Source organism: Epinephelus lanceolatus, chromosome 12 (genome assembly GCF_041903045.1).
Source record: "Epinephelus lanceolatus isolate andai-2023 chromosome 12, ASM4190304v1, whole genome shotgun sequence".
Taxonomy (NCBI): domain Eukaryota; kingdom Metazoa; phylum Chordata; class Actinopteri; order Perciformes; family Serranidae; genus Epinephelus; species Epinephelus lanceolatus.
The window spans coordinates 39,108,796-39,136,794 of NC_135745.1; the positions used below are offsets into that span (position 1 = coordinate 39,108,796).

Here is a 27,999-nt window from a genome sequence, read left to right on the forward strand (position 1 = left end):
CCTCCACATGGAAAGAGCCCTTTGGGAGACTCCTTTGCTCCCTCATATCTCAAAGTTACCATATGTGGCCAAATAAAGTGATCTGTTGTTGATCATCACAAAGTTTGTGCCCTTTATTGCCAAAGCCCAAACTATTTGACTTCCTAAAAAACTCAGTCCTCTTAAAATCTTTATTGTGCTTTCTAGTTTCTTTCTTTCCTCATTTCTTTATTTCTTCATTTTTTCTTTTTTTACAGGCAAACCCATTGACATTGTCCAGGGCCTGGAGAATGTAGAAACCATTGATGGAGGTGAAGCGTTGTTTGAGTGTGCCCTCTCTCGTCCAGAGAGCAAAGATTTCCGCTGGCTCCTTGATGGGAAACCAGTTAAGGAATCCCCTAATGCTGAGATTGTGACATTTGAGAGCGGCCGTCGTCATCTGCTCCTTTTGAAAGAGTTGCGAGTGACAGACAGTTGCACAGTGACCTTCAAAGCTGGCACAGCATCAACATCTGCCCAACTCTCTGTCAAAGGTGAGTCATCCAAATGAACACAAGACTTTGACGTTGTACTAATTTCATCATCTTGCCTGAATTATATGTTATAGTATAATAAAGTTCAAATGACAGACTTTTACATTTCATTCTGTGGATTTTGTCCTTGAAGGTTGGCAGCTGGATGTTGTGAAGGGTCTGGAGGACAAGGTGGCTGCAGTGGGAGAGAAGGTTGAGTTTTGTGTTGAGCTCACCGAGCATGTCCCTGCAACAGAAGTAACCTGGTATGCTAATGGAGTTGAGCTGAAGTCCAGTGACCTCTGGGCTACGAGGGTTGACGGCTGTGTGTATCGTCTTGTCCTGAGACAGGCGCCTCTTTTGCCACAGCAGGAAATTACATTTGCTGCTAGAGATGCTCTCTCTTTGGCCAAACTCACCATCGTCAGTAAGTGTTTGAAGAAGTTCTGTAGCATTTTCTGATTACAAAATTTTCATCATCCTTATTATATCTTTATTTTAAGGAATTCAGTTTTTAGATTTGAAATGTTAAACGTTCTATTGAGAGATATCAGGAGGATAGACATGTAACCATGGTTTTCTAAGCGCCCTGACACACCAAGACATTAGTCGGCTTTGGTCAATGTTTGGCCGTTGGTGAGCGTCTGTCGCCATAGTTTTTGTAGTGTGTCCGTAGTCAGCCCTTGTCGGCTTTTTTCAGCTTGTTCAACATATTAAATCTGCAGGCGTGAGACTGAAACAAACTTGTTAAAAAAGTTTTTTAAAAGTTTTTTAGCAATTGAGCTCTTTAGCAGAAACAGTTTGTAATTGTTTGTGTTACTGTTTGCTTCCCTACAGTCAGTATTATTGGTCCTTTCAACATCGAGTTGTTGTCGATGTGCTAACTGGCTAATTAGTGTCTTGAATCTGTCCTGTCGGTTCTCTGTTTTCCTGTTTTTTTAATAACGAATATAGACTACTGCCCCCTGCTGGTATGCAGAGTTAGTTCCTCTTATGCAGGCAGACCATGCATGCTAGTTGGCTGTTGGCTGAAGTCTTTCTGGTGTGTTCATGTGCTACTTTTTGGTTGAAACACAGGCAGCGTGAGGTGACAGTAGTTGGCCTGTGTCACCACTAGTTCTTTGATGTTGGCTTGGTATCTCTGGGCTTTAAGTTAATCTATCTCTCTCTGCTACTTAGGCATTCCAGTTTTGTACTCTACATGTCACAGGATGAAGTGATAGTCCTGATAGTGTAGAAAACAGATGGCACATAAACATTACAATCTGTGTAGTTCTTGATTTGATTTGTTTGTTCTGACGCCTACTTCTTTCCTTTCTAACAGCTGTACCTGATCCTCCAGAGGACCCAGAGGTCCTCAGTAAGACTGAAAAGTCTGTCACCCTCTCTTGGTTCACTCCTCTACATGACGGAGGGAGTCCCATTCTTGGCTACAGGGTGGAGATGCGGCTGGTAGACAGTGCCCTTTGGCTCCCATGTCATTCTGAACCTGTGTGCAACACAGAGTTTGTGGTTGGAAATCTAATCTTGGGGAGTGGATACAGGTTTAGAGTGGCAGCCATCAACAGAGCTGGGATTGGAGAGCCTGTTGAGTTGCCCCAGACTGTGCAGCTTGGTGAGTGGATGAGGGCATTTAGCTTGTAATTATATAAGTCAGCAATTGTTTTTTTCCATGAGATGAAGATATGAGATGTTTTATAAACTGTTACATGATGTGTGTGCTTGTTTTCTCTTTGTTAAACAGAGGCACCAAGGCAGCCATTGATTTCCCCAGGTAAGACATTATGTGTTTGGTGTGTACATTTTTGTATTTATCCTGCAAGTTCTTAAATTCTTATACACTTCTTACACACCTCTGCATATTTATCTTCATCCAATTGAATTTAAACCCTGTAGAATGTCGATCATGCTAACTTGGACTAAGTAGAGTTTTAATCAACAGGGTCAGGCATCACAAGTAGGTTTTGTGCTGTGTGGGTACTGACATTACGTTTTTAAGACACTGAAATTAAAATTAAATCAACATTGAAAACATTGTGGTTACAGGTAAAGTGGCAAAACAGGTAGAGACTGAGGTGATGGGGCAGCCCAGTCTGCCTCCAGAAGCTGCTGAAGAAGGTGACCTCCATGAGCTGTGGGAGGAATCAGCCAAGAAACGGCGCATGAGTCGAGAACCCACTCTGGACTCCATCACTGAACAGACTGAGGAGGACAGTAAAGGTGGTCAGAAGAAATCAGAACAGAAAGAGCTGAAGGCCTCAGAGAAAGTGGAAGTAACATCAGTAGAGAAGGAGCAGGCCATCGTGTCCAAGAAGCAGACAGAGTCCAAAATGTACACCAGCTCTGAGGATGAGTCTGTTCCTGGGGGTCCATCGCTTGTCACCTACCTCAAGAAGAGCAGCAAGTCTGGTGTCACAGCGACCACTGAGGGAGAGGCTATGACTACTGAGAGGTTCTTTGCACATTTCCAGATGGCAGAGCAGAGAACAGTGCATCTAACAACCACCGTTCAACAGACAGGTGAAACACAAGTGACGACAGAGGAGACCAGTATCATGGAGATCAGTAAAGAGGAAGAGCCTGAGCTCAGAGATGCTGCCATTAAGATTCAAGCTGCGTTCAAGGGCTACAAAGCCCGCAAGGACATGCGCCCTGTCTTCAAAGAGGTCTTCAAAGACCAGACCAAGGAGCCCGGTGGCACCATACATCTAGAATGTGTGGCAGAAGGTAAACCTGATAAGGTGCGCTGGCTGAAGGATGGAGAACCACTGATGGATGGCAAGCACCACCACATTGATATCTACAACGATGGTACTTGCTCACTGGTCATCACTGCTATCACTACAAAGGATACAGGAGTTTACACTTGTGAGGTCACCAACAAGTTTGGAGTCAACTCTCACAGTGGTAAAGTCACAGTAGGAACAGCGAGAGAATCTTCCGGGCGACGGCCACTGACCGTGGGCTACAGTGCAGACAGCGAGCCCGATAGCTCCTCTGGAAGTGAGATGGATGAGTCACTGAGGCAGGCAAGCAGACGTCTACGGCGCCTTCTGCGCACACGCCTCCCACCAGATGTTGAAGAAGAACCATTTGTCAGCGCAGATGAAGGAGACCTGCGGCCTCCAGATCCTCACTCTTACCGTGAGGACGACACATACATCTACATTCGCTTCAACTCACGGTCAGAGGCTGAGGTTGCCTCAACGAGGTTCCAGGAGATGTTTACAATCCATGGAGTTCCTGTGGAGACCGCCATCCTGGAGGCAGGGCCTCTCAAAGTGGAGCTCCGAATTAGGAAGATGGGCTACACGCAAGATGGTACAGCGACCCCCACACAAGACAGACAGCCTCCTGCATTTACGACTGGAGCCCCAGGTAAGAACAGCATGGCAGTGACAGTTTATAAATCATCAATAGATAACGTTCAAAACCATTTATATTCTGACATCATCATGTATGTTTTTGCAAAACTCCTCATTATCATATAAACAAATGCTGCCACATCTGAATTATTCAAGTTGTTCTTCTTGCATTAATTTGCTAGTTTACGACTTATCTGCAAAATAAAAGTTCTGTATACGCTGTGCATTCAGCTCTCTGTCCTGTTTTGTACTCACTATTATGCTTGTTAGTTAAGTCCAGCTGATACATATACTTCTTTGATTAAAATATTTACCTTTCCTTATATGCTCTCTGATTCGCTGAACATGTGCTCTTGTTGTCACCCAGCTGCCCCAGTCTTCTTGACAGAGCTACAAAGTCAGGATGTTCCAGATGGTTATCCAGTCAGCTTTGACTGTGTTGTGATTGGCAAGCCCCCTCCCATCGTTCGCTGGTATAAGGACGGCAAACTGCTGGAGGAGAATGACCATTACATGATCAACGAAGATCAGGAGGGCTGCCACCAACTCATCATTACCACTGTACTTCCAACTGACATGGGTGTCTATCGTTGCACAGCTGAAAACAGCAGCGGCATCGCAGCCACAAAGGCCGAACTCAGGGTTGACAGTGAGTGAACACACATTACATGCACAAACACTTGTGAGTACCTTGGCTTGAGTTATTACTTAACTACATTTCTAACTAAAGCTGTCTATATATTCACCTGCCTGTTTTTATTGTTCTTTTTTTTTTTTGTTTGTTTGGTGGTGCAGTTTTCCTTTGCTTGTGTGAAACTAGCCAAATGCACACATTATGACATCTTGGATTAAACATCTTGAAATGTTTCCGGCACAGCTATAGAAATGTCATGATTGTGTTGTCAGTCCTTTGGATTCACAATTCTTATCTACATTTACATTTAGCATTTTGTTCATAAATTACAGCAGTACTCTCAATAGTTCAAAACAAAAGACAATGTGTTTGATTAAGGCAGGGGTAGGCAACCTGAGGCTCCGGAGCCACATGTGGCTCTTTAGCACCTCTCCAGTGGCTCCTTGACAAAAAAAAATTACATGGAAATGAGTAATGGTTATGTTTTTTAACATTTTATTTTTTATATATCAGTGTTGTAGGCCTAAAGAAACTCCTGCATTCTCCAATTGTAAAACTGTGAAGCCTCCAAACCAAATGAAAATAACTAAAATGTGTGTAACACATCTACTGCCTGGCACCTTTGCCTTGAAATTGTGCCAAACCTCCACAGCAGAGGCTCGTCTTGAGTTCTAGCTGGTTAGCTATGGATGCCAGATCAAAAAAGTAAAAGTCTCAGGATATAATAGAGAATTTAGTAGTGTGCGGACAGATTTGTTTCCTTCCACCGCCAGCTCTGCAAAGATAAAGTACCAAATAATCATGAACAGTGCCCTGTAAAGTCGTTACCTTGTGGTAAGACATAAATAAATGATCATTTAGACTATTAGTATAGGCTAATTTGGACTTAATAGGCCTTTTTACCTTCATTAAAAGTCTTAAATATATTTTGTGGCACAACACAGATTTTTGAAAATTATTTTTGGTCAGAAATGGCTCTTATGATAGTAAAGGTTGCCGACCCCTGGTTAAGGGATGTGTCTCTTACTTTATTTTATTTTTATTTACCAATCTCATTTTCTTGCTTTCACCATTGCCCTATCTTTTGCTCCTCTTGCTACACATGAAACCAACATCTGTATGAAGCAAATTAAGTTAAAGCACATTCCTTTTGAGTTGTTTAAAAACATATTGGGAAATGTAGGAAATGAATAACTGAAGCTGAAGTACTGATTTTATGGAAAGCAGATCCACCAAAATGTAACATTTACCACAAAATAATTAACATGGATTTAACATAGCTCAGTGGTGTTATATAACATTTTAAGAGTATCCAGCATCTGCATTTTCCAATCTCAAACCTTACCAAACTGAAACAGAAGACTTAGTCCTGAATTAGCATCTTAAAAAAGCAGTGGTCAAGATGACCCTACTTAAAAATACTATTCATGAATTGCCTCACATTAAGACCTAACAAAAGCAACCTGTGTTCAAATTAGAATGCTCAGATTAGACATCATCTGACACTCAAACCAGTTCTCACAAGACTAGAATAATTATACAGTCACATCGTCCCTAATGTCACTGATCACTGCTTAATGCTGTACATCAATCTTTTCCATCAGTGTCCTGCAGCTCGGATTATGACACTGCTGCTGATGCCACTGAGACATCTTCCTTTGTCAGTGCCAAGGGCTACATGTCCAGGTAAATTTACTATGAATGGTGTTTTATGGTGTTTAAAAACATATATCGGTAACTATTATTGATAATGTTGATACTATATAATATATAATACTGAATTCATAAGGTGTACTGTTCTCCTCTCCTCGTGCAGGGAAACTGAGACATTCGAGTCTGTAACTGAAGATGATCAGCTACCACAAGTTGTGGAAGAGCTTCATGATGTTCATGTCAGTCCAGGTTCACCTATTGCTAAGATGCAGCTCAAAGTAAAGGGTAAGTTACAATATTGATAGTCAACTAGTCCATACCCATTGGTAGCTTTGTCACCTTCTACTTATGCCAGTCCTCAATGTCTATGTGCAGTTTCACATAGATAGAACATAGAAAAACGTGGGACAGACAGAATGACTGACTGACAGAATGACACACTGACAGTTTCCGTGATTATGTACGGCATACCATACCATGACTTCAGTCAAGTTAGAAAAAACAAACAACCATTGGTCCACAGGGGGAGCCACAGCAATTGGTCGCATTTTAGCCATTTTGAAGCATTTTTCTGTTGTTATAGCGCCACCCAGTTGCCAATTAGAGTTAAATTTCTCCAGTCACCTTGAGGCGTCCTGTTCTACATATCTACCAAGTTTAGTAAAAATCCATATGGCGGTTAGGCCTAGATAAGAAATGAGCTCTCTAGCGCCCCCATTTTGTTTGATGGGGTCAATAATGGAGGGGTGCCCTCAGATTATGTGTGGTCATATGCCTACAAAGTTGCGTGGTGATGGGTGAAACCCTTGAGATGTTATACACCTTTATGTGATGAGCCACGCCCTCCACAATATTCATTGCCTTATAGAAGCTCAGTTTTAGTAAGTTTTCCAACTTTTGCCAAGAGGGAACTTTAGATATTGGTCCCTAGATTATGTTCACCCAGTTTCATGCAGATCGCTCAAACTTCCTAGGAAGAGATCCATTTGAAGTGTTTTTCAAAAAATTCAAAATGATGAAAATCTATATAAGTGGAAGTTATGGGTTCTTGAGGCAAATTTGTTCCTCGTGAGGAGAGGCATCTCTGTGCAAAGTTTTATGTCTGTCTATGAGATATACCCATTCAAAGTTTGACATTTCAATCAGTTGCTATAGCGCCCCCCTTTGGCCAAGTGATGTAATATTGCTTCGTTGGCATCCTCCCATGACCCTCTACCACTGTGCCAAATTTCACATGGATTGACCAAGTCAGTGAGGAGAAAAACGTGGAACAGACACACAGACAGAGTTTTCGTCATTATATAGTAAGATTCATCTGACCTACCAAGTAACAGCTAATTGTAACTGTCTTGAAGTCCACAGAAAATATTGTTGTTTCTAAAATACCTATGGTCTTCCAGGCTTCCCCAAACCCAGAGTGTACTGGTTTAAAGATGGCCACCCTTTGCGACCTTCAGAAAGAATTCTGTTGCTCGGAGAAAGAGATGTTCATGGTGTGGAGATCCTGGAGGTGAAGAAAGAGGATATGGGGGAGTACTCTGCTTACATCAGCAATGCTGCTGGTTCTGCGTACTCCTCTGCCCGCCTGATAGTTCTGAGTATGTATGCAAACATCTGGATTGTTGCACATCTATGTTGAGCATGAGATACTGTATTTTAAATTACTTTGAGCTTAACAAATGAAGTTAACATCTGTGTTTTGCAACAGGTCCAGGGGAGATTATGCCACAAGATAAAAGAGGTAATGTGACATTTATCGTACAAACGTGGTGCAGGTGCTTTAGTAGATATATTATGTTATAAATGAGTGTGCTTTTGTTTCACACTATATTTTTACAGACCCCAAGGAGCCCCTGGTGCCACCCCGCTTCCTTGAAAGGTTCAGCAACAGGAAGGTGAAACAAGGAGCCAGCATCACTCTGTCTGTCAAAGTAGAAGGTTTGTTTAATTTACTGTGATTGTTGTATCATCCTTTAACACCCACAGTAATCTGGGGACATCCAAAAAGTTTCATCTTGTGCTAAAAATTCTCAATTCTCCACTTTACCTTTTCAGGCTCTCCCACTCCTATGGTGTCCTGGCTAAAGGAGGAATCAATGGAAGATGTCCTGTGGATCAAGCCTGATACCAAGGGATACAAAATAGCAAGCTCGGGGCGCCAGCATAGCCTCATCTTGATGGATGTGGGCACAGAATACACCGGGGCTTATACCTGCATTGCCACAAATAGAGCAGGACAGTCCATCTGCACTGCCCACCTCGAGGTTGATGAGAGTAAGGAAAGCAAAGTCATCTAAGCACGACAGAAATTATGTTGAGATCTGAATATATTCATGAACTAGAACTAGACACTAAGTAGAGTTCAAACCTTTTGCTGCCACAGTTTGTGTTCTGGGTTTGATTGTAACTGTATGCTTATTTTTCTACCCCATTTCTCCAGCACCACAACCAAAGAAAGAGACCAAAACCTCAGAGTATGTTTTTCTTTGAGATTTCAGATACATAATTGCAGCATTGCACATAAAAAAGGCATGCGCATACAGTATATTTAAAATGTATGCATATGTGAAAAGAAAATGTAACATTTAATTCTCCGCAGGGTTCTTGGAATTACAGTTAGTCCTCCAGAAGAGGAGGCTGGCAAAGGAAAAGGTGAGACATATCACCTTATATACTGGCATTTATTATTTATACTAATATCATTGGTTATTCATAGTAACATCAGTTATGTTATGTATGTTCCTTTCTCTTTGTGTGTGCCTTAAGAGGGTAAAATACCCTACCTAGGTGAAGTAGGTACAGAGGAATTCCTCATGAAACTCACCTCCCAGATCACTGAAATGGTGTCAGCGAAGATTACCCAAGGTAAGTATATGTAGCAGACCACTCTGTCTTAACAGTTTTCAATTTATTTATTTATTTTTTTAAGTTATTATAGTTAAAAGTACTTTCTACTAGAAATACTAGGGGTGGGAATCTCTACGCACCTCACGATTCGATTCAGTTCTGATTCTGAGGGCAACGATTTCGATTATAAAATGATTCTCAATTATAAAATGAGCCAATAAGAAAATTTACACTAGATATTGAAAAACATTGTTGTAATAAAACTGGGAATACATATTCAGTGCATACAAACTCTATTACTTAATGTGGTTGAGATGACTACACTCCACCAGTCTCCTCCGGTCCATCCTCCTCATCCACAAATCTCAACGGGACTCTCCTGTCCCTCGTCGACCTCCTCAACATTTCTCCTCCAGTATTTACAAAACTATAACTGACTATAACTATCTATGAACTATAAAAACACGAACTGTTGCAAAAAAGACGAACGATGGAAAAACTATGGTGAAAACACGCCGAAAACTAATCAAAAAATATTCAAAAACACGGCATAAAAAAACTCAAAAGCTCTCAAAAAACCCCACAAAAACTATTATTTACAACACTTAATATTATTTACAAAGATGACGCCACCCAAACTCCACTAAAACTCACCAAAATTCCGCTACATCACCGCTAAATTACTCCAACTCTCTCCTCGTCAGCTGTCACTCTCCTCCTGCTGTGCTCACTTCCCTTCCCTCCTTCACAGGTAATGACGTCACTACGCTTCTCAGCTCTCAGAATCCGTTGGAATTTACGTCGATAGCGTGAATGGTCGAAGAGTTATGGTATCGACCATTCACACTATCGACGTAATTCCAACGGATTCTGAGAGCTGAGAAGCGCAGTAACGTTGATAGCGTGAATGGTCAAGGAGTTACGGTAATTTGAAAAATAAATATAAAAATAGAATTAAAATCGATTTTGAGTTTTCCACATTGATGCTCGCATCGTTCAAGACAGAATCTCAATGCATCTAAAAATCGATTTGTTCCCCCACCCCGAAGAAATACTGAGCATTGTTAGAATATATCCAGGGTGCATTACAGAAAGCTGGATTTACAGTAAAAAGCCTTTCTGGAGTCGACCTAAGCAGTTAAATCAAATGTTTCTACAAACTAAGTTTAACATAAACAGGCTTATTCAAGTTCGGTTCAAACCAAGATAAAGCAATAATTTTGTTAGCATTTGACTACAGCCCCCATGAAGCTTTGGCAGCATGCCGGTGGCTGTAAGTAATGGGATAGCATCTAATTAAGTGTCCAGTACAGTGGTATAGGCCATTTGGCTGAGAATATGGACACAAAAACTCAGGAAGATGTTTCAGCTCCAGACTGTGGCTGTCTGTAAAAGGTAATAACTTAACCTGCACGTACAACTAATATCCAGCACTGACAGTTGGAGTTAAAATCGCAGATGGTTTTATTCAGTGTGAAATGATTAATTTCTTCGTCGTCATACATCCACAAGCTAACTGACAAGATAACATACTGTAGGTCAGAGATCGGCAACCGAGGCCATAGACTCCCAAAACTATGCAAGTTTTTATTCTACACTTTACCAGTGATTTAAAAGCTGAGGACGCCCTCACCCAGTGGGAGATCCTATCTCACAAATCACTGGTGTTATCTGTTGGAATAAAAATCTGCAGGTTGCCTGTCCCTTTGCTAAATTAGACTGAGCAATAACTTTTTGATACTCGTATGAAACATGCAAGCTGCAGTGACTGGCTTTGCTAGTTGCTTATGCTACAGATGCTTAAAGTGTGTAAGTAAGCCGTGCATTACGTTGGATACAGTGCTTCTGTTCTGTTATATGTCAGTCAGGTTTGGTTGAATTCAGTGAATTCATTTTGTTTATTCAAGAATTGTGAAAGTGTTTTTAATCTGAATGTTTTAGTGGCACTACAATTCTTGAATTTTAATTTACCATACTTGACAAAGCAGTCCTCCTCTTCTGCTCTTCCAGCGCTTGTTTTCCAGCATGTTTTGCTTCATCCATGAGTGTATGACCTCCCATTGCTTCATACAGACATCATATCTTTACCACCTTTACATCCATCAGTTTAGCAACCCAACCAATTAAATGCTCATCCAATCATTAATTTGTTATTCAGACAGCTTACAGAATCATGAAGTGCTCCAGTGGATGAAATCTTGGCCCAAAACTACCAGTATGTATCCAAAGTGCATCAGCTTCACAATTAATAAACATTTTTCCATTGAGTTATGAACACAGATGACTTGTGGAAACCATTTTGATCTACATTTCCTTTTACACTCAGGAAAAAAGACATGTATTTATATAAGAAGGTGCAGCCAATACAGTTTCCTCTTTTCCCATGTCAACATTATTGTTGTTGAAATTGAAATGGATTTAAAAATGATTTTAAAATGACTGTGATGTCTCACCAACTTATAGCTGGAATACATGCTCACCGTCAGACATGTATGTGGAGAGCTTAGATACCGTAGCTTTGTCCTGCATGTTGTCACAGTACTAACACATACTGTAGCAAAGCACTTAGAATGAAATGATTGTTGTGGATGTTTTTCTTTCTTTATGTTTTTTACATCACAAAAAATGTAATTATTTTGAACTTGAATCTAAAATTAGATACAGGGGTGATGATTTAAATGTTTTTGATGAACATTGTCAAGTAAATAAAGCGCACCAGTAGGTGTCAGCAAAGAGCCAGTTAGTGACTGACTGGTCCTGCCTCTGTCAGGCTCTGCTAAACTGGGCACTAATGACTGCCACCAAATTCAAGTCAAAGAAACAGTTTCTTTTCATCCAGAGCAAAGTACAGTATGATAATCCTTTCTTTTGCTCACATCAACATTTCTTGATACATAACAATGACAAGTGCAAATTAGATTATTTTAATGATACATGCTGTACTTCTTTGCACCGTTGACCTGTCTTCCTGTGATTACCTCCCTCCGTCCGTGCTGCCCCAGCTTCATTACGCGTACCAGGTGTTGACAGTGATGATGAGACCAAGACCCCTTCTCCATCACCGCATCACGGTCGCTCTCGTCCTCCCTCCCTCATCGCTGACTCCTCCTCTGAGTCTGATGAGGGGGATGCCAGGGGAGAGGTGAGACATACAGAAATTCTCAGTGATGTTTCGGAAACCACGTGTGCTGTAATTAATGTTTTTTTGTTTGTTTGTCTGTTTTTTCACAGATGTTTGACATTTATGTGGCAACAGCTGACTACAACCCCATCACAGCAAGCAAAGAATCAATTTCTCTAAAGGAGGGACAGTATGTTGAGGTCTTGGACTCAGCTCATCCGCTCAAATGGTTAGTCCGGACCAAACCCACCAAAACCACACCATCCCGCCAAGGCTGGGTGTCACCTGCCTACCTGGACAAGAAACTTAAAGTATGTCTTCAAAACTAAAGCAACTGATCCACCAATTTAACATCTTTTAACCATCAAAAATTGTCTTGAGTCCATTGAACATTTTAACAGTAACAGTAAAACTGTGTATTCTTCCAGCTCTCTGCTGATACAAGTGACCTTCCAGAGACAAGTGTAGAGGAGCTGTCCGAGGGTGAATACAAGAGGAAATTATTGTAAGTGAAGCATATCTACACTCACTTACCAAACGCTGTAACCACATGACATATATATAACCAGCTTTTATTTTATGTCCCCAGCCAACTGATCCAAGACCTGATAAATGGCGAAGCAGAGTTTGTAAAGGAGGTAGACTTCTTTACAACCCATCACCTGAAGCATGCAGAGAGCCCTGATGCACCGCCTGATGTCAGCAGCCAGAAGGAAGCAATATTCAGGAACATTGATGATATCAAGACCTTCCATAGCAAGTGAGCTGACCTCTTAATGACTTGATTTGAGTCAGGTATTTTTTAAAAGAAAGTGTTCCATGTCTGGAGAGTTTCTGAAAAACAGGTTTTTTAATGCATTCATTTCTCCCACAATTTTGTTTTTAGGTCATTCCTGCCAAAGTTGAACGACTGTGAAACGGATGATGATGTAGCCATGTGCTTCCTGAAGAACAAGGAGGGCTTTGAGAAGTACCTGCAGTATCTTGTTGGTCAGGGTCTAGCTGAATCTGCTATCAGTGACAAGGCTGTTCACCACTTCTTCAAGGTAACACCAGAACTGTTATTGCTCTGCTGTGAGTAATGCAGTGCGTCACAACTTGAGCCCATTACTAGGGCTGGGTGATATTCATATCTCGGTATTTACAGGCTGAATGGCGATACACGATATATATCTCGGTATTTTCTCTGAAATGAGCTACATGTTCATTTGCAAGTCAAAGCCACATTTGAGATACAGTATCATAAGTACTTTTATAAAAACAGACTGCGATCAGAATAAAATGCAAAGACAGGGATTTGTTCCTTGTGTGAAAATATACAGCTGCACAACATGTAATTAAAAAACGATGTGAAATAAATATCAGGGCTGCAGGTTAACATTTTTGCACACAGCACTGGAGCTACAAAGGTTTAAAGGTTTGCAGCACAGGACACAAAACTATAACATAAAAGTATCAAGTAGGTTTGAAACAATAAAAATCTTTGTATGGGGAGTTAAAATGTTGTTTTCAATGGCCTCTCTAGAATCTAGTGCTGGAAAATGATTTAAATCTTTTTATTTATTTAGGCTATTAATCTTATTAATGCACAGAGCATCAACAGAGATGCCGAGGGAGGGAAGGAGCGAAACACACTTTGTCTGCATTATATACGTCTTGTACATATGAAACGTCTGTGCTGTCGCTGCATTTTGAAACACATCTGTCGCCTGCATCCAGACGCTGTCTCAATGTCACACATAGGCTACAACTACCAAGAAGAACAGCGATGTGCCATGATCTGCCTCACACACAAACTGGCAAACAAACGCTCACCTGACCAATCAAGCAGCTCTGTCTCATGAAGTGCATCAGTGTATTGCACGTGTGCTACTGTGTGCTACATTCATCTCACAGACTGATTTAGCGTAGCACGTGCAACATACAGACTGATGTCTCACTGTAGACTGATTAACAGACAGATCAAACAGAGGAGCAGCTCTGTGTCTCTCTGAGTGTTGCTGGAAAGCTTGCGAGTGAGTGGGGCAGAGCTGTGCGGAAAGTATGAGGGAGGAGGGATGGACACTGGTATGCATTATGCAATGCAACTTGACCCTATATCGATATAAACAGTGTTGTCTAAATTTATATCTTGCTTAAAATTCATTACACTCTCTAACCCTATATCATGGATTTGTTCTACCGGCCTTTTTAAACATGTGATTTCGCTGTTATTGTGATGCTGTATGCTTGCATTTGCAGCCTTGTAAATACCTCGACATGAGGGTGTATAAGTTTGAAAATCTTCCTTTCCTTACATTGCAGGAGTACACTGAGAAAGTGCAAGCCAGCACAGACCCTTCAGATCCCCCCATACGCAGCATAAACGCCAGCCTCCAACAACCACTGGACAGGATTCAGAAGTACAAGGCCGTGCTGAAGGTGACAGCTTCCACACACAACATGCATGAACTTCCTATGAGATTCAGTTTCCTGCATTACAGGCAGGAGTGGATCATGTACATGTGTAAGGCATTTGGTTTTAGACCCGTATCACTATCACCGCAGTTTTATTGAAGTCTCTCCTCCAACATCTTCAGGAGCTGATTCGAAACAAGGCAAGAAATGGTCAGAACTGCTGCCTATTGGAAGAAGCTTACGCCATGGTGTCTGCACTCCCTCAGCGCTCTGAGAATAGTCACCATGTCTCCATGATCGAGAACTATCCTGCCACACTGGAAGTATTAGGAGAGCCAATCAGACAGGTAGGTGGAGTAACTGTAGCATTCCTCATTATACAGTGATTGCAGGCCCGATTGTGTTTCTTTGATTGTTTATTTATGTTGATTTTTTATTCCTTTTAAAACCAGGGACCCTTCCAAGTGTGGGAAGGGGCTCCAGGGATTAGGACGTCCTCTAGAGGTCACCACCGCCACTGCTTCCTGTTCAAGAACTACTGTATAATCTGCAAACCCAAGAGAGACAGCAACACTGATACACAATCATACGTCTTTAAGAACATGATGAAGGTCAGACTTTTAATATAATCACATCTTTTTTATGTTGAAGACTTCTCTACTGTCATCTTTCCTCATCAGCAGCCTAAATGATGTTTTCTGTGTTCTTCATCCTGCTGCAGTTGAATAACATTGATGTGAATGAGACAGTGGAGGGTGATGACCGTGCCTTTGAGATCTGGCACGAACGCGAGGACTCTGTGAGGAAGTACACCTTGCAGGCCCGAACCGTAACCATCAAGAACTCCTGGCTGAGAGATTTCAGAGAGCTTCAGCAGCGATACAGCATGCCTGCATGGAGTGAGTGAAACACGCACACAGTTTAATTCTCTCTTTTATTACTCACAATGTATTTTGTTATTCTCCAACTTTCATGACCTTACATGATAAATCTCTTTTTGCAGGTCCTCCTGACTTTGATGAAATTCTGGCAAACTGCACAGCAGAGCTGGGACAGACTGTTAAACTGGCCTGCAAAGCCACTGGAGTACCAAAACCTACCATCACCTGGTACAAGGGTACGCCATTTGCACCATATGTTGTAGCCATTTTCTCTACTGTACAGAATGTAGACAAATGGAGAGTAATGTTACTAAACACTGGGTGACAGACTTACTTCTGCATACAAACAGTGTTTAATCAATGTGTTTAATCAATGTACGGTGTCCTTGTTGGATGTAGATGGACGCACTGTGGAGGCAGATCCTCATCACATCATCATAGAGGACCCTGATGGTTCCTGCACACTGATCCTGGATAACATGACTGCAGATGACTCTGGCCAGTACATGTGCTTTGCCACAAGCTCAGCTGGTAATGCCAGCACTCTGGGCAAGATCACTGTTCAGGGTAAGTGGCATTCAGTGTGACAGTGAATGCTATTGTGGAATTAAGTAATCGATTTTTGTGAGGCCAGTTTATTTTAGGGCAGATGCTGTTAGCACCTAGGTGTCCTCATCAAACAATGCTGTTTGCACCCCGGTGTATATTCCTGGGCGTTCTAGCAACATCGAAATATGACATTAACATGGACGGGTCTGTTTATCTATTCTGAGAATATCAGAGATTGGTTAGTACTGGCCATGACCAGGACGTCTTTGCCCTTATCCAGGCACGTCCATGGCCCTCGGGACGATTCTAAACTTCCAAAATATGCTATATGTGGCCTGCCACACAATATTGGTTAATCAAACAAGATCACTTTGTATTTTTTCCTCCCACCTCACACTAGCAGGACTATTATACAGTTGTAAACAGGCATGAAGCAGGCGGAAGTAACACACTCTCATAATCAGATGGTAAATAATCAAGAGGAACAGTGTCCGAACAGTAGTCACTTTTAGGAGTGGTTGAAAGTTACATTTCCACCGTTGTTCTTTGTAAAAAAAAAAAAAAAAAAAAAATTAAATGACCAATTTGATCCAAGAGGCAGCTGGTCCTCAGGTATTTTCACATCTAATCTGGCCGCCATTCAAAAAAGTTTGGACACCTCTGCCCTAATCCTAACAGCTTCTGACCTTGACGAGTCAGTGTGAGGAGAACTAGCCAATCACAGCACATAGTAGGATCCATAATAACGCATTGTAGGGATGGATGTAAATAGCCGAATAGCTGCAGTGTAATTATTCTCACCTTGGTGCAAATAGACACTGTTATTTTAAATAGATATCAGTATTTTAACATGAATTATATTTTGACTTTTTTCTCGTAGTGCCGCCTCGTTTTGTGAATAAAATGAGGAATGCTGTATTTGTCGCCGGCGAGGACACTCAGTTCACCTGCGTCATACAGAGCGCCCCCCACCCAAAGATCAGGTATGGAATTTGCAGAGCATTTTAAGTAAAGCTTTAAAGTTCTGTTGCTGTGTGTTGAACAGTTTGTTTTTGCTCTAACTGTGTTTATGGTCAAGGTGGTTCAAGGACGGCAGGCTGCTGACTGACCAGGAAAAGTATCAGACCTACAGCGAGCTCCGCAGTGGCGTTCTGGTTCTGGTAATAAAGAACCTGACAGAGAGAGACCTGGGACACTACGAGTGCGAGGTTGGTTGACATTAAAAATCATACTAGAATCACAAACTAATATCTAGTGGCGGGGAAGTGTTTGAGTCAGTTGATATTAATTAGCAACCATAAGTCATCTTCAGGACTCTAAAAATAGATTGTCTGTCTTGGCCAGTTGTCCAACCGTCTGGGCAGCGCCAAGTGTGCTGCTGATTTGGTCCCACCCTCTGCTGTGGCTCGCTCTGGTGAGCAGGCCATCACTATTGAAGGTAGGAACACTGACTTCATGTGTCTTATATAAATGGGACTTTTTTATGCATAGCTTTATTTTGTGTGTTAAATCTCTTGTGCTCTGCTTCCCCCATAGTTACTGAGCAGGAGACAAGAATACCAAAGAAAACCATCATCATGTAAGTGTGAACAGGCTAAAATTATCCTTGTGGCTGAAGCATGTCTGCTGCCTGGTCGGACATCAGATCATCCTCTAGATGATTTCTCTCTGCGTACATGTCCTGATTACTTCAGTAAGAAATACTACTCAGACTAGAAGAAAGAGTTTCTTATGTAACTGTAAGATCATTTGTCAAAGTGAAGAATCTTTAAGGATATTAGTTCTCAGCCTTGTTGTGTAGATATTGCTTGCTAAAAGATGATATGGATGTAAAGGCAGTATGGAGCTCGTATGTGTGTATGTGTGTGTGCGTCTGCCTCCACTGCCCACTGTATGCATTGTTGTGTAGTATTTAAAGCCTGAGTGCAAAGGATTCTATCACAGGGATGATGAAAGGATGGGCTGTTTTCACCAGGGTGTCGTCTTCTTTAACCGTCAACTTAATTATTGCAGCTCCTCACACAGAGTTTGTATTTGAATCCAACACATCTTAATGTCACAACACACAATATATATGGTGGCATCTAGGAAGTGCTTACTAGACATCAGACTTTCCTTTCTAGTCAGCTTTTCCTATTTGTGTTGGCTTATGAGTGGCAGTGTCAGCCCACTAGCTTTACACATTGGTGTGAAAGACATGCAGCACATGTCTTTTACTCTGTTAATGCCTGTGTTGTCTCTTTCTCTTAACTCCAGAGAGGAGACTATAACCACTGTGGTGAAGAACCCACGTATGAGGAGGCACAGGTCCCCCGGCTTGACTCTCGCTGGAGCCCAACGCTCGGAGACTTCCACCCCAGAGCCCCCGACAACCAGGCTGAGGAGAATGCCCACTCCAAGGAAGACCGTCCCAACTCTCTATGTTACCGAGCCTCAAGGTGCTGAAGCCAGAGTCGTGGAGACCAAGCCCAGGTGGGTGGAGGTAGAGGAGGTCATCGAGTATAAGGTCAATAAATCTCCCAGGCTGCCCAGGAGGAGAGGCATCTCACCTGCAGGGTCTGATCGCGCAGCCACTCCCTCCAGACCCAAAAGGTCTCCACCGGAGAATCCAAACGCTAACAATTCCAACAATAAGCTGGTGGAGCAGGCTCAGGCCCAGCTGCAGGGAGACGTCAGCAGCCAGCCGCTCTCCTGGGAGGAAGAGGAGGGCAATGTTACCTCTGATTCTGTCGCTGGGGTCGCTGAAGAGCCACAGGAGCTCTCATCTGTCCTCGCTCCGGCTGGAGAGGACAGCGAGGACCTGGATGATGAGCAAACTATCATCTTTGAACCTGATGATGAAGATGATGATCATACCTCACTCGGAAAGCAGGAGCCTAAGATTCTGACACAAGGAGGCCGTGTTCTGACCCTTGAAGACTTGGAGGATTACGTCCCTGAGGAAGGAGAGACCTACGGCTCCTCCAGCGCTCACAACTCCGCTGCAGAAAAGCCCTGTGAAATCTCTGTGCTCCAGAGGGAGATCGGCGGCTCTACAGTGGGACAGCCGGTGCTCCTCAACGTGGGGCGGCCTGTTGTGGTCCCGAGGCAGAGGAGCGGCTTCTTTGGCCGCTTCAGGGAGCATCTTTCCAGCAGCCTTTTCTCATCTGCTGCCCCCCAAGCCAGCGGAGGCCGGTCCAGGACGGAAAGGCACGTCCCCATCCAAGTGAGCCACGCAAAGCTGGAGGTGAAGCCGTCATACTGCTCCGAGGTGCAGAGAGTCGAGGGCGGGCAGCAGAGCTTTAAAACCAAAGTGTCAACTCAGACCTACGGCTACACCTCAGTGGGCAACCCAGTCACTCTTCAAATTAGTGATTATCAGAACCAGTAGTAGCAAAGAGTTTTAATTTGGTACCACTAACCCTCTCAGTCTTAAATGGGGACATTTTTACTTGCATGATAGATAAGACATATCCTGACCTGAAGTTACTGCATTTAACAAACCATTCCATTGTGAAGCTGCCCGTCAGGAAACAGGCTCATCCTCTGAGTCTTTTTCTTGACAAATGGTTAGAGTCAGATGGTCTGTCCAGACGAGACGAGTTGGAAAATGTAGCTATGAATATGTCACTGTGAGCACGTTTCAGTCTCAAACTGCTCCGTTACACCTGTTGTGTGTTGTACAAAACACACAGCGGACAGAAACCAAGAAATTTGACATTTTACGAAACAGTTTCATCACGTTTCACTTAAACACGCCTTCACATAATCATGAACCTTTGAGCTAACTGATCCAGGCATTATCCTTAGCGATGACTCCTGCTATATACGCAAACAAATAGTTATACAGTATATTTAGGTATATATATTTTTTCAGTTTTACTTTTGTACCTTTCAAAGAATGTTACCTTTTGCACTTTTCAGTGCCTTAGATTCCTGGAGCAACACATGCTGGAGTTAATGACTATTAGTGAGGTCATGTCTACATGTTTCTAGTTCAGTATTGCTATAAGTTAATTTAAATATGCAACACTGATGATGTAAAAATGAACAACAGAACTTTGGTGACTGTTGTAGTCCATGGGCTGTTGTTTAATTAAAGATGTGTGGTCAAATTGTAGTCAGTTTGGCAAAATCACATATAAGGTCTCTACTACTACTTTTGTTTGTGAATGATTTGTTGATGAGCATCTTACACAAGTATGGCTTTTCTACAAGCTGATCATTTGCAAGGTGAACGTGTTTCACATCAGATCTCTGTGTTTGACTGCATTTATGCCATTTATTATCGTGAAACATGTTTCTACTATGAATTGAATAAAACACGCAGCTTTTTAGACATTTTTGTGTCTGTTAATGCAGTACAATCACCTGTCATTTTGCAGGATATCACAGGGACAGTCATATGTAAGTGATAGATATTTAGAGTGAGTGACTGCATGTATTTGCTTTTCCAAAGCCAATGTGTTTACCCAGAGTATCCAGATCTGTAATGTTGTATTTGATTGCAAGGAAATGTTTGTGCAAAGTACTTGAGCTCCCAGAATGTACTACCTTCTCAGTTTAAAAAGTCACTAGAATACAATAACTGCCTCCTTAAAGAGTTGTGGTGTTTGTGTTGTTTTTAAAGGTCTTTTAGTCAGTTACAAGGATCATGTTATGTATTAATATTAAAGCACTAACAGATTATAATTGCTTGTACTGTACATGTGTCGTTTTTGGAAACTTGTTTGAGTACACAGTGTTAATAAATAGATGTACTGCAAACAATGACTGTGGCCAGTGTCTTTCACAATTCTTATTTATAGCACACATGCAAAAAATGATATTGTTACATATTTAAGTTTTAAGTATTTTACTATTTTCAAGTATTTACTAAGTATTTTTACAACATACTGTACTATGACATTTTTATCATTTTTAAAACGACATACTATGACATTTTATCATTTTTAAATCGAGATACTGTACTATGACATTTTTTATCATTTTTTAAATGACATACTATACTATGACATTTTTATCATTTTTGGAACGACAAACTATACTATGACGTTTTTATGATTTTTAAATCAACATACTATACTATGACATTTATATGGTTATTGAAACGACACTGACATTTTTATCATTTTTGAAACGACATACTATACAATGACATTTTTATCATTTTTGAAACGACATACTATACTATGATATTTTATCATTTTTAAATCGAGATACTATACTATGACATTTTTTATCATTTTTGAATTGACATACTATACAATGACATTTTTATCATTTTTGGAACGACATACTATACTATGACATTTTTATCATTTTTGAATCGACATACTATACTATGACATATTTATGATTTTTTTTTTGGAACGACATACTATACTATGACATTTTCATGATTTTTAAATCGACATACTATACTATGGCATTTTTATCATTTTTGGGACGACATGACATTTTTATCATTTTTAAAACGACATATTGTACTATGACATTTTATCATTTTTAAATCGAGATACTATACTATGACATTTTTATCATTCTTAAATCGAGATACTATACTATGACATTTTTATCATTTTTGAAATGACATACTATACTATGACATTTTATCATTTTTAAATCGAGATACTATGACATTTTTATCATTTTTGAAATGATATACTATACTATGACATTTTTATCATTTTTGGAACGACATACTATACTATGACATTTTCATGATTTTTGGAACGACATACTGTACTATGACATTTTCATGATTTTTGGAACGACATACTGTACTATGACATTTTCATGATTTTTGAAATGACATACTGTACTATGACATTTTTATCATTTTTGGGACGACATGACATTTTTATGATTTTTAAATGACATACTATGACATTTTTATCATTTTTAAAACGACATACTATACTATGACATTTTATCATTTTTAAATCGAGATACTATACTATGACATTTTTTATCATTTTTGAAATAACATACTATACTATGACATTTTTATCATTTTTGGAACGACAAACTATACTATGACATTTTTATGATTTTTAAATCGACATACTATACTATGACATTTATATGGTTATTGAAACAACACTGACATTTTTATCATTTTTGAAACGACATACTATACAATGACATTTTTATCATTTTTTAAACGACATACTATACTATGATATTTTCATGATTTTTAAAACGACATACTATACTATGACATTTTTATCATTTTTGAATCGACATACTATACTATGACATATTTATGATTTTTTTTTGGAAGGGCACACTATACTATGACATTTTTATGATTTTTAAATCGACATACTATACTATGACATTTTTATCATTTTTGGAACGACATAATATACTATGACATTTTTTATCATATTTGAAATGACATACTATACTATGACATTTTTATCATTTTTGGAACAACAAACTATACTATGACATTTTTATGATTTTTAAATCGACATACTATACTATGACATTTTTATCATTTTTGGAACGACATACTATACTATGACATTTTTATGATTTTTAAATCGACATACTATACTATGACATTTTTATCATTTTTGGAACGACATACTATACTATGACATTTTTATGATTTTTAAATCAACATACTATACTATGACATTTTCATGATTTTTAAATCGACATACTATACTATGACATTTTTATCATTTTTGGAACGACATACTATATTATGACATTTTTATGATTTTTGAAACGACATACTATATTATGACATTTTTATCATTTTTGGAACGACATACTATACTATGACATTTTTATGATTTTTAAATCAACATACTATACTATGACATTTTTATCATTTTTGAAACGACATACTATACAATGACATTTTTATGATTTTGGAACGACATCGTATACAATGACATTTTTATGATTTTGGAACGACATCGTATACTATGACATTTTTATCATTTTTGGAACGACACACTATACTATGACATTTTTATCATTTTTGGGACGACATATGACATTTTTATCATTTTTAAACGACATACTATGACATTTTTATCATTTTTAAAACGACATATTGTACTATGACATTTTATCATTTTTAAATCGAGATACTATGACATTTTTATCATTTTTGAAATGACATACTATACTATGACATTTTTATCATTTTTGGAACGACAAACTGTACTATGACATTCTTATGATTTTTAAAACGACATACTATACTATGACATTTTTATCATTTTTGAATCGACATACTATACTATGACATATTTATGATTTTTTTTTGGAACGGCACACTATACTATGACATTTTTATGATTTTTAAATCGACATACTATACTATGACATTTTTATCATTTTTGGAACGACATAATATACTATGACATTTTTTATCATATTTGAAATGACATACTATACTATGACATTTTTATCATTTTTGGAACGACAAACTATACTATGACATTTTTATGATTTTTAAATCGACGTACTATACTATGACATTTATATGGTTATTGAAACGACACTGACATTTTTATCATTTTTGAAACGACATACTATACTATGACATTTTTATGATTTTTAAATCGACATACTATACTATGACATTTTTATCATTTCTGGAACGACATAATATACTATGACAATTTTATGATTTTTAAATCAACATACTATACTATGACATTTTCATGATTTTTAAATCGACATACTATACTATGACATTTTTATCATTTTTGGAATGACATACTATATTATGACATTTTTATGATTTTTGAAACGACATACTATATTATGACATTTTTATCATTTTTGGAACGACATACTATACTATGACATTTTTATGATTTTTAAATCAACATACTATACTATGACATTTTTATCATTTTTGAAACGACATACTATACAATGACATTTTTATGATTTTGGAACGACATCGTATACAATGACATTTTTATCATTTTTGGAACGACACACTATACTATGACATTTTTATCATTTTTGGAACGACATACTATACTATGACATTTTTATCATTTTTGGGACGACATATGACATTTTTATCATTTTTAAACGACATACTATGACATTTTTATCATTTTCAAAACGACATATTGTACTATGACATTTTATCATTTTTAAATCGAGATACTATACTATGACATTTTTATCATTTTTGAAATGACATACTATACTATGACATTTTTATCATTTTTGAAATGACATACTATACTATGACATTTTTATCATTTTTGGAATGACAAACTGTACTATGACATTATTATGATTTTTAAATTGACATACTATACTATGACATTTATATGGTTATTGAAATGACACTGACATTTTTATCATTTTTGAAACGACATACTATACTGACATTTTTATCATTTTTGAAACGACATACTATACTGACATTTTTATCATTTTTGAAACGACACACTATGATATTTTCATGATTTTTAAAACGACATACTATACTATGACATTTTTATCATTTTTGAAACGACATACTATACTATATTTTCATGATTTTTAAAACGATATACTATACTATGACATTTTTATCATTTTTGGAATGACATAATATACTATGATATTTTCATGATTTTTAAAACGACATACTATACTATGACATTTTTATGATTTTTGGAACGACATACTATACTATGACATTTTTATGATTTTTAAATCGACATAATATACTATGACATTTTCATGATTTTTAAATCGACATACTATACTATGACATTTTTATGGTCCTTTAAACAACATATTATACTGTGACATTTTTTATGACATACAATAACATTACATTTTTAAGATTTTTTTAAAATGTCATACTATACTATGCCATAGATTGGACTTATGTCTTTTTTTCATGACTTACTACTATGGCATTTTCATGATTTGTTTAAAACAACATATACAGTGACATTTTTATGTGTTTAAAGCACATACTATTTTATGACATTTTTATGATTATTTAAAACAACATAGTATACTGACCTTTTTTAATTGTTTTATGGCATACTATACAATCAAAGTCAAACACTTGCACTTTACCTCCATCTTTACTGAGACAAATCAAAGAATAAATCAGTGAGCCTTAGATGTCCTTACTTGAAGATGTAAGTTTATTACAACACAGGTCAGAGAAGATCGTGGTACAACATGTATGCATAGACACAGATATACCAAAAACTGCCTCTCAAAATATCAACCCAGGACCATGGAAACAATGCAGAAATCATACAACCTTTATGTCTTACACCAGGGTATCTAAAGTTTGGATTACTGAATGCCAAATAAGGGAGCCAGCATATGATTGAAGGCCGCACAGGAAAAGGCACACATAAACAAAACATCTGTCCACTAAACTTGCTAACCAAATAGCCTAGTAGTGCATTAAATGTAAGCTACTGAAAGTGAGTAATGAAATGGACCACAGATAATAGAAATATAATGCATGTATTGCATGTCACATTCAGGGGCTGGCCAAAATGTTTCTGTGGGCCAGTTGCCCACAGGCTGCACTCTGAGAAACTATATGTAAACCATCTTTTTGGTGACATCTTAATTATCATTATTAAAACTCTGATTATTAATGATAGATTTATGGCGCTCATATTGAAACAGTCTTTACAAGTTGCTTCACGATTTAGGATAAAATCAGAACTGGGAAACTGGTTCAAAATTATAGTATGTTGATTTAAAAATCATAAAATTGTCATAGTATATTATGTCGTTCCAGAAATGATAAAAATGTCATAGTATAGTATGTCGATTTAAAAATCATAAAAATGTCATAGTATAGTATGTCGTTTCAAAAATGATAAAAATGTCAGTGTCGTTTCAATAACCATATAAATGTCATAGTATAGTACGTCGATTTAAAAATCATAAAAATGTCATAGTATAGTTTGTCGTTCCAAAAATGATAAAAATGTCATAGTATAGTATGTCATTTCAAATATGATAAAAAATGTCATAGTATATTATGTCGTTCCAAAAATTCATCACTCAAATCTTTTTTTTTTTTAAATTACATGTATAAACATCTTTAAGTGAAATTTTATAGAAGGCCTTGTAGACTGCAAAAATGGCTGATCATCAATTTTGGCAAGCCTAAATAAGCAAGATTAAATCTCTCACGCAGCTAAAACCATGTTACACCTTGTCTTAAGTATGCATGAGATGCGTACACCCTCAACACACATTGTATCTTTAGAAATACCATTCTATGTATGTGAAGCAGTGGATGCATGGTTATTGTTTGCAAGCATGGTTTAAACATCTGGTCCCTGGTTTCTATCATGCATTAACGTGCACATGCCATGATGGATATTTGTTCAGAGGGACCTCCTAAATGACATCGGCCCCCTGAAGCTCACCAAAGTTTAATGTATTACATTTTATCAAAGCTTATTGGTCAAATTACTGGTTATACAAGTACATGTTATCAAATTTTTGTCCTCCAATTCATTTAATTGTGCCATCACGTACATAAAAAAAAATAAAGAATCTATGTACAGTAGCCCAATAACAAAGAGTTCAAGTGTGTGTGTGTGTTATAGGGAACAATATTGTGTTTGCACTCAATTCATTCTCTTGTGCTTTGTTCCCACCCTGTCTATCTGAATAATGTTGCATTCATACACTGGTCCAAGGAGTTTATCTTACAATCAATGTATAGTAAACGTAAGTTTAAGTGTGTTGCTGATGTGACCTGTAAAAACTTGCAGTGGCGATACAGTCTTAAAATGTAGGGAAAGGGTATTAAATTTAAGTTGAAAATTTAAGTCCTGCGTATCCCTCATAAATATTCACTGTTTTCAAGTAAAACGAAATTTGCAATATATTAAAAAAAAAAAGAAAAATTCTTATTAATTTTCCTTTAAATTTAAAAACCTCTTCTTTAGTAAGGAATCAAAAGAGTCCACTGAATGTCATTTTACTGTACAGGCGAAGCTGCAAAATGATACACAATATAAACGTACAAATTTACAATTGTAAAATAAACAGATTGTTCTGTCATGGAGCCCAAAAGGTAAATAAAAAAAGCTTTATTCTAAGAGCCATTAGATGCACTTGTGTTTTTTGTTCTAAATAACATTTCCTACCTCTACGATGGGATTTAATCCTACTGGAGCACAACAGCAAACCAATCAAGCTATCAAACTATAATGGAGTTCTGTGGCATTTTACACAGAATCTTTAAAGGAAAAGCATTCACCAGCACTGGAATAGCTAACAGTAAAATGACTTGCATGAACCCCTCAAAAGTAAACAGCCACCATGTTTTTTCATCCCAGAAATGAGATGAAATGCTGAAGTTTCAGATAAGTTTTCCCCCCGAACTGAACTTGTGCAGATACCTCTCTGTGAGTCTCCTCATCAACACAATATGACTGGTGGCACAAAAAGAGTCGCATAACTCGTTGCCACTCATCATGAAAACGAGAAACAAGCTTTGTCTCCACCTTTGCTTGAAAGACCAGTATATCCACATGAGTGATGCTACTCCCTGTTTGTGTAAGTCAAGGTTGGTGACAGGACGAAGCTGCGAGCAGTAGTATATCTGTGTTTAGTAAACCCTATGCAAGAGAGCATCGTGCATACCATGCCCGTCACATATCAAGAAAGCATTACTGGAGTCTTCATACAAATGAAAATAAAAACATGGAAAGCACAATAAAAAATAAGTTACACCTTAGAGTGTAATATCATTGTTAATAACTATCTCTAAGCACCATATAAAACCTACATATCTGTGTATCCACTACGGGGATGTTTGTCTGAGTTCACAGACCGCCATCTGAGGGAATGTTCATGGCTGGAATGGAGGCCTGTGTTTCTGTAAGGAGTGGCTGGATGGGACCCAAAGGAGTCAGGGTGCTGTTGTCTCCTATGAAGACATGTTGACTTTCTTGACCACATTAATTTCCTGGAGAAGAAAAAAAAAAATCTTATTATGCTCCCAAAACAGGTAAGTAACGTTGGTCAGGAAATACAGACAAATCTACAACAATGGACTAAGAAACTTAAAGTGAGACTGCACAGATCAGAAAAACATGATGTT

The 27,999-nt window shown here is 38.5% G+C and overlaps 2 protein-coding genes across 8 annotated transcripts in view; one reads left to right on the plus strand and one right to left on the minus strand.

Moving 5' to 3' along the window:
* Positions 1-20,684, plus strand: part of obscnb (obscurin, cytoskeletal calmodulin and titin-interacting RhoGEF b) — a 78,484-nt gene extending 57,800 nt beyond the window's left edge. Inside the window, exons 60-91 of the mRNA XM_078173412.1 lie at positions 237-512; positions 646-918; positions 1,816-2,106; positions 2,236-2,265; positions 2,538-3,869; positions 4,224-4,505; positions 6,095-6,176; positions 6,307-6,428; positions 7,544-7,741; positions 7,852-7,884; positions 7,983-8,081; positions 8,199-8,417; positions 8,584-8,617; positions 8,743-8,795; positions 8,910-9,008; positions 11,149-11,205; positions 11,993-12,132; positions 12,222-12,422; positions 12,540-12,616; positions 12,701-12,871; positions 12,998-13,157; positions 14,416-14,532; positions 14,691-14,855; positions 14,961-15,119; positions 15,230-15,407; positions 15,512-15,625; positions 15,789-15,956; positions 16,819-16,921; positions 17,017-17,146; positions 17,283-17,376; positions 17,475-17,517; positions 18,195-20,684. Of these exons, the coding sequence (XP_078029538.1) occupies positions 237-512; positions 646-918; positions 1,816-2,106; positions 2,236-2,265; positions 2,538-3,869; positions 4,224-4,505; positions 6,095-6,176; positions 6,307-6,428; positions 7,544-7,741; positions 7,852-7,884; positions 7,983-8,081; positions 8,199-8,417; positions 8,584-8,617; positions 8,743-8,795; positions 8,910-9,008; positions 11,149-11,205; positions 11,993-12,132; positions 12,222-12,422; positions 12,540-12,616; positions 12,701-12,871; positions 12,998-13,157; positions 14,416-14,532; positions 14,691-14,855; positions 14,961-15,119; positions 15,230-15,407; positions 15,512-15,625; positions 15,789-15,956; positions 16,819-16,921; positions 17,017-17,146; positions 17,283-17,376; positions 17,475-17,517; positions 18,195-19,308 (6,614 nt within the window). The 3' untranslated portion in view covers positions 19,309-20,684. The remainder of the gene's footprint in view (positions 1-236; positions 513-645; positions 919-1,815; positions 2,107-2,235; positions 2,266-2,537; positions 3,870-4,223; positions 4,506-6,094; positions 6,177-6,306; positions 6,429-7,543; positions 7,742-7,851; positions 7,885-7,982; positions 8,082-8,198; positions 8,418-8,583; positions 8,618-8,742; positions 8,796-8,909; positions 9,009-11,148; positions 11,206-11,992; positions 12,133-12,221; positions 12,423-12,539; positions 12,617-12,700; positions 12,872-12,997; positions 13,158-14,415; positions 14,533-14,690; positions 14,856-14,960; positions 15,120-15,229; positions 15,408-15,511; positions 15,626-15,788; positions 15,957-16,818; positions 16,922-17,016; positions 17,147-17,282; positions 17,377-17,474; positions 17,518-18,194) is intronic.
* Positions 20,685-25,035: 4,351 nt separating this feature from the next.
* guk1a (guanylate kinase 1a) overlaps positions 25,036-27,999 on the minus strand; it is a 33,391-nt gene continuing 30,427 nt past the window's right edge. For all 7 annotated transcript variants that reach the window (XM_078173414.1, XM_078173415.1, XM_033650561.2 and 4 more), the window contains one exon: positions 25,036-27,864. In XM_078173414.1, coding sequence (XP_078029540.1) covers positions 27,826-27,864 — 39 coding nt within the window. In that variant the 3' untranslated portion in view covers positions 25,036-27,825. The remainder of the gene's footprint in view (positions 27,865-27,999) is intronic.